The sequence below is a fragment of the Stegostoma tigrinum genome, chromosome 1 (genome assembly GCF_030684315.1).
Source record: "Stegostoma tigrinum isolate sSteTig4 chromosome 1, sSteTig4.hap1, whole genome shotgun sequence".
NCBI lineage: Eukaryota > Metazoa > Chordata > Chondrichthyes > Orectolobiformes > Stegostomatidae > Stegostoma > Stegostoma tigrinum.
Window position 1 is genome coordinate 81,183,342 of NC_081354.1, and position 12,362 is coordinate 81,195,703.

At 39.0% G+C, this 12,362-nt stretch overlaps 1 protein-coding gene across 1 annotated transcript in view; it reads right to left on the bottom strand.

The window, feature by feature from the left end:
• Window positions 1–12,362, bottom strand: part of bod1l1 (biorientation of chromosomes in cell division 1-like 1) — a 66,129-nt gene that overhangs the window by 17,284 nt on the left and 36,483 nt on the right. Inside the window, exons 8-10 of the mRNA XM_048533271.2 lie at window positions 11,091–11,241; window positions 5,446–5,536; window positions 526–4,936 (exon numbers count right to left, since the gene is read on the bottom strand). Coding sequence (XP_048389228.2) covers window positions 526–4,936; window positions 5,446–5,536; window positions 11,091–11,241 — 4,653 coding nt within the window. The remainder of the gene's footprint in view (window positions 1–525; window positions 4,937–5,445; window positions 5,537–11,090; window positions 11,242–12,362) is intronic.

Here is a 12,362-nt window from a genome sequence, read left to right on the forward strand (position 1 = left end):
TTCCCTCCAAGCAACACACCACACTAACTTGGAACTATTTCACTGTTCCTTCAATGTTTTCCGAATCTAATACTAGAACTGCCTTTCCAGCAGTAACACAGGCATCTAAACCAAACAGAATGCAGTTGTTCAAGAAAGCAGCTCACCAACTTCTCAAGGACAATTAGGAGTAGATTTGAAATGCTGGCCTTGCCGCAAGATACACATTCATGAAGAAAACAAAAACTTAGGTGAACTTAGAGCAGAAAATAGCACACGTCAAATGACTTCAAAGTCACTGAAATCTCCACTGTGACGAAATACACACTGCAAGGAAAATGTGAATGCTTTCTGCAACCACTGAGAAAGCTAAAAGAACCAGTTGAAATCTTGCCCTCAGTAATATTGGGAAGGAAAATCAGTAGTTCTGAACAGATTGTGCCATGCAAAAGCTAAATCCAAACTCTACAGTGTACTTTTAACATTGAGTTTTTAATATTCTTGGCCACCCTATCAATGCAGGATCATCGTATACTTTCTCCTTACCTTGCGATTTCATGTTCAAGTCATATTTTGATTCTAATTCTTCAGCTTGCTGCTCTTTACATAAAACTTGCTTGATATTTTCTGAAGTACAAGCCTTTTGCTTTTCAGAATCTTCTACAGAAGATTCAACCACATCTTTGGAACCAGAGGATGCCTCATAGCTAAAGCTTTCATCAAGTGTTGGAGTGGCTGGCGAAGATGGATTATAATGAACAAACTGTGCTAGGCTTGCAGCTGGATGTTGAAGACTTGCATCATTTAATGTTGGAGTGTCTGCAGGAAGTGTCTGATAAGGAGGAAGTAAAGACTCTTGTTGATCCACATTTGGAGGAATGTTTAACTCATTAAGCCTTGCAGCTTGGTCATGAGCTGGGTCCTCAGTTTGCTCTTTTTGCAACAATGCTGCACTACAATTACCAGTTCTGATTTGTACAGATTTGTGCTCTTTTTCACCATTTGGCACATGCTTCAAATGCTTGCTTTCACTCACTCCACTTTCAAAGGCTTCATTTCTCTCCTCTAGTTTGTTTTCACTTTTCAAAAACTTCTCTGCTTCTACCTTTAAATCTCCTGCATCGTGTCCAGTTCCTTTTGTATCCAGCATGCTTTCTTCTGATTTGAACTGGGAGCTTGATGTACCAGTTCCCTTTTCAGCACACGGATCAGCTTGTACTTTTTCCTTTGAACTTGACACAAGGTTTGCAGACATTTTTCCTGTATCATCTGTTTCGTCAATATCTTTCACTTGCCGGTCCTCTAATTTTGAATCTAAACTTTCAGAATAATTTTTCTTCCCTATCTCACTACTTTTGACAGCTTCCAGCAGATAAGCTTCAGATTCCGGTTGATCATTCTCAGGTTTATTTCTTTCTTCAGTTCCATTGCCTTTACTAGGTGTCACATTTTCCTTGAACGCTGACATTAAGTTTTCCAGTTTACGTTTTGCCTCACTATTTTGAGCATCTTGATAACCAACTGCGAGTGATTTGGAAAAATAATTTTGAGACTCATTTTCTTTCAGCTCTTCACTTCCTCGATTATTTTGTATTTTATCCAATGATCTTGTTTGAATGTTTTCTAAATTATCCTTCTTTTCTACATCATTCTCACAGCTTTGTGCTTTTCCTGTAGGCTTTTCTTGCAGATTTTCAGAGGATTCTTTGGATTTTGACTGAATACATTGGAAATCATTTTTCTTTTCCTCACCTTTTTCATTGTCTTGAATGTTTTCTTCATCTTCATTTGTTCGAGACCTTCCAGGCTGTTCCACAGATTTTAAATGTCGGATGTTCTCAGAAAGACATTTATCTTGTCCTTTTTCACTGTTTTGAATAGCCTGCAGCAAATTTTCTTCACATTTTGATTGAGTGCTTTCCGGCTGCTCTTTAGATTTTACCCATGAATGTTCAAAAGGTTCCCACGATTGTGACTGAACATTTTCAACATCACGTATTTTCTCCATTTTCTTGTTAACGTCATCTTCCTGCAAGTATTCCTTAGACTTTGATCGGGACTTTTCAAAATAAATGCTTTTTGAATCATGCCTTTTTTCAGTTTCTTTCTTATTGCTTTGAATGTCATCTTGCATATTCTCCTTGAATTTTGATTGAAAGCTTTCCGAATGATCCTTAGCTTTTGACCAAGTGTTTACATAATCAGGTTTCTTTTCCATTCCCTTTTCATTGTCTTGGACACCATCCCTTACTTTCTGTCTGGATTCTGATTCAGAATCATGGCTCTTTTCTGCTTTCACGAACTGAACATTTGCTTCTAATTTATCCTTAGGTTTTAATTGTGATATCTCCGAGTCTCTGGTTTTAAACTGAATCTTTTCAGTGGCATGTCTTTCTTCTGTTCCCTTCTGAGTACATTCAATATTTTCCTTGAATTTTGACCGTGAAATTTCACCGCTGTCCTTTGATTTTGACTGCGGGCTCTCAGCACTGTCCTTTGATTTTGACTGCGGGCTCTCAGCGCTGTCTTTTGACTTTGACTGCCAGCTTTCAGCGTTGCTTTTTGATTTTGACAGCGAGATTTCAGAGTTGTCTTTTGATTCTGACCGTGAAATTTCAGAGCTGCCTTTTGACTTTAACCGTGAGATTTCACGACTGTCCTTGGACTTTGGCCGCAAGCTTTCGACACGGTCCTTGAACTCTGACTGTGAGCTTTCAGTGCTGTCTTTTGATTTTGACTGTGAGGTTTCAGTGCTGTCTTTTGATTTTGACCGTGGGATTTCACTGCTATCCTTGGGCTTTGACCGCAAGTTTTCATTATTGTCCTTGGATTTTGAATGCAAGTTTTCACAGCTATTCTTCAGTTTTGACCGTGAACTCTCAATGCTGTCCTTGGTTTTTGACCGCGAGCTCTCAACATTATCTTTGGACTTTGGCCGTGAGCGCCCACAGCTATCCTTGGATTTTGGCTGCGAGCTTTCAAAGCTGTCCCTGGGTTTTGACCGTGAGCTCTCACCACTGTCCTTGGGCTTTGAACGTGAGCTTTCAGTGATGTCCTTGGGCTTTGACCTCAAGATTTCACCACTGTCTTTGGGTTTTGACCTTGAACTTTCTGTGCCGTCCTTGGGTTTTGACCGTGAGCTTTCTGCACTGTCCATGGATTTTGATCGTGAGTATTCTATGCCACCCTTGGATTTTGACCGCAGGTTTTCAACACTGTCCTTGGATTTTAACCCAAAGCTTTCAATGCAGTCCTTGGATTTTGATCGCAGACCTTCTGCATTGTCCTTCGGTTTAGATCGTGAGCTTTCAGTAATGTCCTTGGATTTAGATGCTGAACTTTCAGTACTGTCCTTTGATTTTGACCATGAGCTTTCAATGCTGTCCCTGGACTTAGACCGTGGGCTTTCAAATCCATCCCTGGGTTTGGACCGTGAACTTTCAATGCTGTCCCTGGGTTTTAACCTCAAGCTTTCAATGTTATCCTTGGATTTAGAATGTAAGCTTTCAACGTTGTCCTTGAATTTTGACTTTAAGCTTTCAACAGCATCCTTTGACTTTGAACGTGAGCTTTCAATGCTATCCTTGGATTTAGATCGTGAGGTTTCAGTACTGTCTTTGGATTTTGACTGAGAGCTTTCACCGCAGTCCTTGGGTCTTGACTTTGTGCTTTCAACAGTGTCCTTCGATTTTGAACGTGAACTTTCAACTATTTCCTTCAATTTTGATTGAGAGCTTTCAGAATTGTGTCTCCTTTCTATTCTCTTCTCGTTGCGCCTATCACCATGCAAATCCTCCTTGGACCTCAATCGTGCATCTTCAGAATTTTTTCTTTTCTCTTTACTCCTCACATCTTCCTGAAAATTTTCCTTTAATTTTGACTGAGGGCTATCAGATACAGCTTGAATCTCTTTCACTTTCTCATGGCTTCTTGAATCTTCCTGCACTCTCTCTCTGGATTTTGACCAAGAGCTTCTAGGTTCACTTCTCCGCTCTTTGCGTTTCACATCTTCCTGCATGCTTTCCTTAGATTGAGACCGAGAACGTTCAGAATCATTCCTCTTTTCCTTGCTTTTATCATCTTGCACAATTTCTTTAAATTTTGCTCGACTTTGCTCAACTTCATTTTTCTTTTCTTTGCTTTTCTCATGGCTTTTAGCATATTCATGCGTGTTTCCCTGGAATTTGGTATAAGGGTTTTCAGAATTATTCTGTTTCTCTTTCACCTTTTCACTAACATTAATGTCTTCTTGAGAGTTTTCTTTGAATTTTGGTCGATTAATTTCAGCTTCATTTCTCTTTTCTTTGTTCTTCTCATGGCCTTTTGCGTCTTCTTGTATATTGTCCCTAGATTTTGACAAGAAGCTTTCAGAATCACGTCTTTTTTCTTTCCCTTTCTCATCACCTTTCTCTTCCTTCACTTTTGAGTGCTCTTTTGGTTTAACATCTTGGCTCTGTTCAATTACAGATGAATCTGAAGAATTAGAGGAAACTGGAGTTTTGTTGTCACTCTTTGACACGATAACATAGAGGCAATTTGGAATGGCTTTCTCCTCTGAAGGGTTCCTCAGCTTCTGATCAACATCTACATGAATACCGTCTGCATAACCACTCTCAGATACCACCACTTGCTCATCACTTTCTTTTATGTGCTTTCCTTCATCTTTCTGCTTAGATAATTCATTTTCATTAATATTTCCATCTGATTCAAAGTTATTAACTTTATTATTTGTTGACACTTTTAACGCTTCCATATCTGAATCTTGAGAGGAGGAATTGCTTCTTAGCTGCTTTCGACAAGGCTCATGATCTATTTTCACTTCATTCCTCATGTCATTTGATTGAATGCACTCTGAAAATCTCCTCACAGGCCTCGATGGCACATCTGAGGATGATGCACTCCTGGAATCTTTCAAAACAGAGGAAGTAGCCACCTTTTCTTTGCTCTGAAAAAGAAACTTAAAGCAGAATTTTACAATTAAATTATAAGAAACAAACTATTGGTCCAAAGTGATCAGTCCAATTTTTACAAACACTAAGGTGAACAGAAATATCTGTTCATCTTTTACAGTATAATAAAGATTAACACTGAAATAAAAACTACTTATTTTAAATGATCAAACAATAATAGTCATGCAAAAATATTTTTATGCACTATGTCCAAATAAGCTGGTTGAATTACTCTATGCAAACTAGATACAAACAGGACAATAGGAGTAATCTTTCAAAAGCATCCAAAACCAAAATTCAAATTTTTCAAATGTCTTTTAAAATTAATCAAATATCAATTTCTACATTGAAGAATAAAGCCACTTTTCTCACCTAATTTCAGGACCTGTAGTGCATATATTCTTGATACATGTGTTTACATATTTAAGCTGCATTATTTTAATTGCTAACCATCACACACCAGAGTAAAGCCAATTATTTCAAATATGCTAAATGATAACTTGCTTTCATACACTACCTCCATTTTACTCTGTCTTTCTTTAAAGTCTTCTGGCTGTGCACGCTTTCTTTTTCGATCTTCATGCAAGACACGTTCCTCTGATAGGGTTCTGCAGGAAAAGATAATGTTAAGACATTATGACTAAAAGAAATCAAAAACGTTTGCAAATCATTATTTTCAGTCAATGATGCTATTTGACAAAGGGGGGTTGCTGAGTTAGAAGGATTGCAGTCTCCTTTTTAAAAATATAAATTATTAACATCAAGGAACTTAAAAATAGCTTTATCAGCATTAAGATGCTGTAAACTGGAAGACGGTTACTAAATCAAATAAAAAAGCAGATGCTAGACATCTAAACTAAATCTCACAAAATACTGAAAACACTCAGTACTTCAGTCAGCATCTGCGGAGAGGTCCAGCAAATTTGTATTTTGATTTTGCATCAGGAATTGCATTAGCTTCAGGAATTTCTAAGATTTTTAAAAAAAGTTATTTCAGAGCACTCGTCAATGTTCAAATTACAATTGCGTGCAGATGTAAATAGCAACAGTACAGTACCAAATTATATGTTAAAATGATTGCACTATGAAATTTCTAAGTTTATCTCTTTTGCCACCAGTTTAATTTTAAGTATTCGGTTTTTATTCATTTTTACAATTTTAAAATTATATCATTTTTAACCGTTGCAAAGTGCTACATCTAACTTTTTCGTGCTTTTTATATTTCATATATTCTGGCAGTCTAAATTTACTTAGTTAACACGTAACTTCTGATCATTTTCAAACTGTCCAAAGGCAGTTAAATTAAATGGAGCAGTGACATTAGAACTAATTAGTGAAATACCTGGTCAAATTTATGCAAGGGCTAAGTAATCCTAGATTGTGTTCAGGAGAGTTTTCCACAGCAGCTCATGCCTGGTACAACAAGAAACGAGGCATTGCAAGATCTGGTTCTTGGGAATAAAGTCAGCCATGCCCAGCAAGTGTCAGTGGATCTGCATTTTGGGGAGAGTGATCATTGTCATAAGCTTTAGGGTGACAGCAGAAGAAAAAGGGCACTCCAGAGTAAGAATACTTAACTGGACTGCAATGGGGCAAGAACAGACCGAATGGGCAAGAATGGGCTGAATGCATTGAAGGTTTGTAGGAAAAACCGTAGATGAACAATGGGCCACCTTTAATGAGATGATTTGGACATTGTTGAAGCTTATTCCTTCAAAACAGAAAGACAGGGCAAACAAACTCACTGGATGAGAAAGGAAATACAGATTAAGATAAAGGATGCTTATGATAGCTGTCAAGTAGAAAATAATAATTGATAACCACACTGAGTACAAAGGGAGATGTTAAAAACAAATAAGGATTATGAGAAAACACGAGCAGCTAACGTAAAAAAGTTTTCCGCAGGCACATAAACAGTAAAGCAAAAGGGTGGTGAAAGGAGTAGGGTTGACTTGCAATTAAAAAGGGGATTTGTAAACAAAGGAATGGGGCATAGTTGAGGAGTTAAATGAATACTTTACATCTAAGGGTGTGTGGAAATTGCAGAATCGTTCAATCTTTCTTGTACTAGACAGTGATGCCACAGGATAGAAAATTGCAATGTCCTTGTTCAAAAAAGACAAAGATAAGCCCAACAATTACAGATGAGTGAATAAAACTTCAGTGATAGGAAATATCTTGAAATAATTAGGAACATAGGAATATGCATAGCCCATTCAGCCCCTTGAGCTTGTTCCACCATTCAACAAGATCTTGGATGTTCTGTGTCCTAATTTCAAACATCGGCCTTTGGTGCATATCCCTTATCACCTTTGCTTAACAAAAATTTATCAAACTTATGCTTCAAAGCATCCACGGCCTTTTATGAAATAGACTTCCAAACTTCTACCACCTTTTGTGTGTAGAACTGCTTCCAAACACCTCTCCTGAATGGTGTGACCCCAAATCTCAGGCTATGCCCCCTAGTTCGAGAACCCCTAACCAGTGAGAATATCTACCACTAGTTATCTGCCTTGTCTTTTCCTGTTATTACCTTGAACACTTTGATGAGGTTACCCCAAAACCTTCTGAATTCTAGAGAAAACAAGCCTAACGTGTAAAATTACTCCTTATAACTTAACCCCTAAAATCCAGGTAATGTTCTTGTAGGCCTATGCTGCAGGTCCTCCAAGGCCAATGTATTCAAACTAATTGTTTGGGTTAAAATTAGTAGTCATGTGGAAGAATGCGGGTTAATCAGAAAGAGCTAGCACAGATTTGGGAGGCTATTTTGAAGAGGTTACGGACAGAGTTGATGAGGCTAATACTGATGAATGTACAAATGAGAAACAAGAATATGCCATTCCACCACTGAAGCTTGCTCCACTATTCAAAAAAAAGTATGGCTGATCTAATTTTAACCTCAGTTCTGCATTCCTGCATATACCGTTCTAAACCCCTAGTAATCAAGAATCTAAAATCTGGCAATGTGGTGTACATGGAATTTGATACAATGCCACACATCAGACTCATGAGAAAAGTTTAGCTCATGACAAAAACAGCATAGTAACAAATATACAAAATTTATTCAGGGAAATTAAACGATTAATGAGCAATGATTAATGGATACCTTTTAGGCTGGAGGGAGATTTGTAGTGCAGTTCCCTAGGACAATTTTAGGATCTTTGCTTTTCCTGATATATATTAACGATCGAGACCTTGTTGTGCAGGAAATAATTTTCAAGTTTGTGGATGACACGAAATTTGAAAGCACTGTGAACTGAATGGAGGATAGTGGAACATCACAAAAGGACATTGACAAATTGGAGTGAGCAGATAAGTTGGAGATTAATATCAATGCAGAGAATTGTGAGGTGACAATGTGGCAAGAAGAACATGGAGAATCAGTTTCAAAATGCAATCCAACCCTCAAGGTTGTGCAGGAGCAGAGAAGCTTAGGCATGAGTCACTAAAGGTGGCAGCACAGGTACAGTGAGCAGTTAATAAAATATACAGTAATCTAAATGTTATTAATAGGGGAATAATAAGAATAGTAGTAATAATAATAATAATAATAATAATAATAAGGGCAGGAGGTCATGCCAAACTTTCATAAGACGCTACTTAGGCTCAACTAAAGTATTGTGTACAGTGCTACACTTTAGGAAGGATATGAACATATCAGAAAACGTGAAGAGGTGTTTACAAGAGTAGCTCCAGGGATGACAAATATCAGGTATGAAGACAGACTGCACAAGTGGGGACTGTTTTCCTTGGCGATGAGACAGCTAAGAGGGGATTTTATAGAAGCTTTTGAATCATAAAGGGATTCCTGCAGAAGGATCAAAAGTAAAAGGGAAAAGATATAAAATAATTTGCAAAAGAAGAAAACGTGATGAGAGAAAAAAAAACTCGTTCATACTTTTGCCACACAAATGTCAGAACATGGCCATCACCAATTAAAGACAATCTAACCACAGCTCCTTGACATTCAATGGTGTTATCATCACGGATTCCTCAAAGATCAACCATCCTGGGAGTGATCATTTAACAGAAACTCAACTCCCTCTTGCCACATAAACTCAGTGGCTGGAAGAGCAGGTCAGAGGCTAGGATTACTGCAGTGAGTAACTCACCTCCTCACTCCCCAAAGTCAGTCCACTACTTACAAATCACAAGTCATCAAGGTGATGGTATAGTCCCCAGTTGCCTGAATGGGTGCAGCTCCAACAACATAAGAAGCTTGATGCCATCCACACAATGCAGCCACTTGATTGGGGCCACATCTGCAAACATTCCCCACCAAAGATGCTCAAAAGCAGCAGTGAGTACTATCTACAAGATGCATTGCAGACATTCATCAAAGAGCGGCACAGCAACTAGCACTGCTGCCTCACAGCACCAGGGACCTGGGTTCAATTCCAGCCTCGGGTGACTGTCTGTGTGGCGTTTGCACATTCTCCCCACATCTGCGTGGGATTCCTGTCGGTGCTCCGGTTTCCTCCAACAGCCCTAAAGGCCTCCAAGTTAGGTGGATTGGCTATGTTAAACTGCCCATACTGTTTAGGGTGGGAAATGCAGGGATACAATAAGGTATGGGGTGGGTCTGGGTGAGATGCCCTTCGGAGGATAGGCGTGGACTCCATGGGCTACAATCCTGGAAGTCCATCCCTAATGGCATTGTGTTTCAACCTACAGCGGTTCAAGAAGGCAGCTCACCAACACCTTCTCAAGAGCAATTAGGGACGGGCAACAAATGCTGGCTAGCCAGTGATGCCCATATTCTATAAATGATTCAAGAAAACTGAGCAATTACCATTTAAAACACATCACCTGGACATATAGTGGAGGCAGGTTCAACAGAGGCATCTAGTGAGGCCATGAGATAATTATTTAAATAAAGACAATATTCAGGGTTATGAAGGAAAGGCAGAGAATGGCACCTAGCCGTTTGAGCAGAGACTGACATAGTACTCACGATGTACAGCATAGAAACAGACTCTTTGGTCCAACTTGCTCATGTCAACTAAACGTCCTAAATTAATCTAGTTCCATTTGCCAGCATTTGGGCCATAGGCCTCGAACCCCTTCCTATTCATCTATCCATCCAGAAGCCTTTTAAACAGTGTAATTGTACCAACCACCACTACTTCTTTTGGCAGCTAATTCCATACACACACCACCCTGCGCGTGAAAAAGTTGCCCCTGAGGTGTTTTTTTTTAATTCTTCCCCTCTAGCCTTAAATGTTTGCTCTCTAGTTTTGGACTCCCCCACTCTGGGTGGATGAAAAACCCTTGACTATTAGCCCCATCCATGCTTCTCGTGATTTTATAAACACTGACGCACCGGGAAAATAGCTCCAGACTATTTAGTATCTCCGCATAGCTGAAGCCACAAACCCTGGCAACATTCTTGTAAATCTTTTCTGAACCCTTTCAAGTTTCACAACGTTCTTCCTATAGCAGGGAGACCAGAATTGAACGTGGTATTCCAACAATGGCCTAACCAATGTCCTGTACAGCCACAACAAGACCTCCCAACTCCTATACTCAATGCACTGACCAATAAAGCCAAGCATACCAAATGCCTTCTTCACTATCCCATCTACCTGCAGCTCCACTTTCAAGGGACTACGAACCAGCAATCCAAGGTCTCTTTGTTCAGCAACACTCCCAAGAACCTTATCATTAAGTTTACAAGTCCTGCCCCAATTTGCCGTATCAAAATGTAGCATCTCACATTTATCTAGATTAAACTTCACCTGCCACGCCTTGGCCCATCTAATCAAGGTCTCGTTGTATTTCGCGACAACATTCTTTGCCGTTGACTACACCACCAATTTTGGTGTCATCTGCAAAGTTACTAACGACACCTCCTATGTTCACATCCAAATCATTTACATAAATGACAAAAAGCAGTGGACCAGCACCAAACCTTGCGGCACACCGCCGGTCACAGGCCTACAGTCAAAGAAAAATCTTCCACCACCACCCTCTGCCTCCTACCTTTCAGCCAATTTCATATCCAAGTGGCTAGTTACTTGATTGTCCAAATGGCCTCTTTCTGCAATGGAATGATTCTGCGATCCTGCAGGCTAATATTCCTCATGGACACTATGAATCATTTTATCAGTTATCCAAGGAAATTTTCTTTCTCAGACAATGCCTGAAGAATTATTATACCTTAAATCTCCTTTTCTTTTTCTTCTTAAGGCCACTTTTTTCTCCAAGACTTTTTGTTCTTTCAAAGTTGCTTTATTTACTTTAGAATTTAAGGCAGCTGATTGTTGCATTTTCCTCGAATTAATCACAACATCCAAATTATTATTAATACCTGAAATAAATATTAAGGAAGAGAGTGTATAGAATTAATTAAAATGTAATCTTCAGGCACTTTGAATAGATAAGCCTCTCAAAATTTAATAAAGATGCAAGGACAAATGCCAACACTGAAGGATCACAGTGTCAAAGGACCAAATTGCAGTTCTTAGCATATTTAGTCTCGTGTATTTGGTTTTCAGCTAAGAACATGGAAGCATATTGCTTAATTCCATTTTAGAAAAGTTCTGGATATAGTCTGTTTGCTCTGACAAGAAACTGACAAAACAGGAAGAAACATTTATAAGTTTACAAACACCGCTAACAGGGATATTTTTCATCAAGACATGATATAACAAAAAGACAACTTGTAAATCTTGATAAACATGACTTTAAATTAATTTCCATACAGTTCTAACTAACGAGAAAAGACAATGCTTTCAACACTGGTTGAAGCATTCAATTTATTCCAGAGCCTTTAGCCAGTTTGATGGGGTTATTGATTTCAGAGGTTGCCATGTGCAGGGAATTCTGATAAGAAAACAGGAATATGAGTACACTTTTGAGGGAAAAATTTCTAAACAGTTTGACTACATACATATTAACCGAGTGCAAGTTCATAGTTCCTTGAGAGTGGAGTCTCAGGTAGATAGGATAGTAAGGAAGTCACTTGGCATGCTCACCTTTTATTAGTCAGTGCATGGAGTATTGGAGTTGGGAGGCCATGTTGTGGCTGTACAAGACATTGATTAGGCCACTTCTGGAATACTGCATGCAATTCTGGTCTCCTTGCTATAGGAAGGATGTTATGAAACTCCAAAGGATTCAGAAAAGATTTACAAGGCTGTTACCAGGGCTGCAGGGTTTGAGCGATAGGGAGAGGCTGAATAGTCTGGGTCAATTTTCCCTGGAGCTGAGGGGTGACTTTATAGAAATTTATAAAATCATAAGGGGCATGAATAGGGTGAAAGCCAAGGTCTCTTCTCTGACAGTGGGGGAGTCCAAAACTAGAGGGGATAGGTTTAATGCGAAGGGGAAAGATTTAAAAAGGGACTTGGGGGGCAATATTTTCATGCAAAGAGTGGTGTGTGTATGAGATGAGCTGCCAGACTAAGTGGTAGAGGCTCGTACAATTAT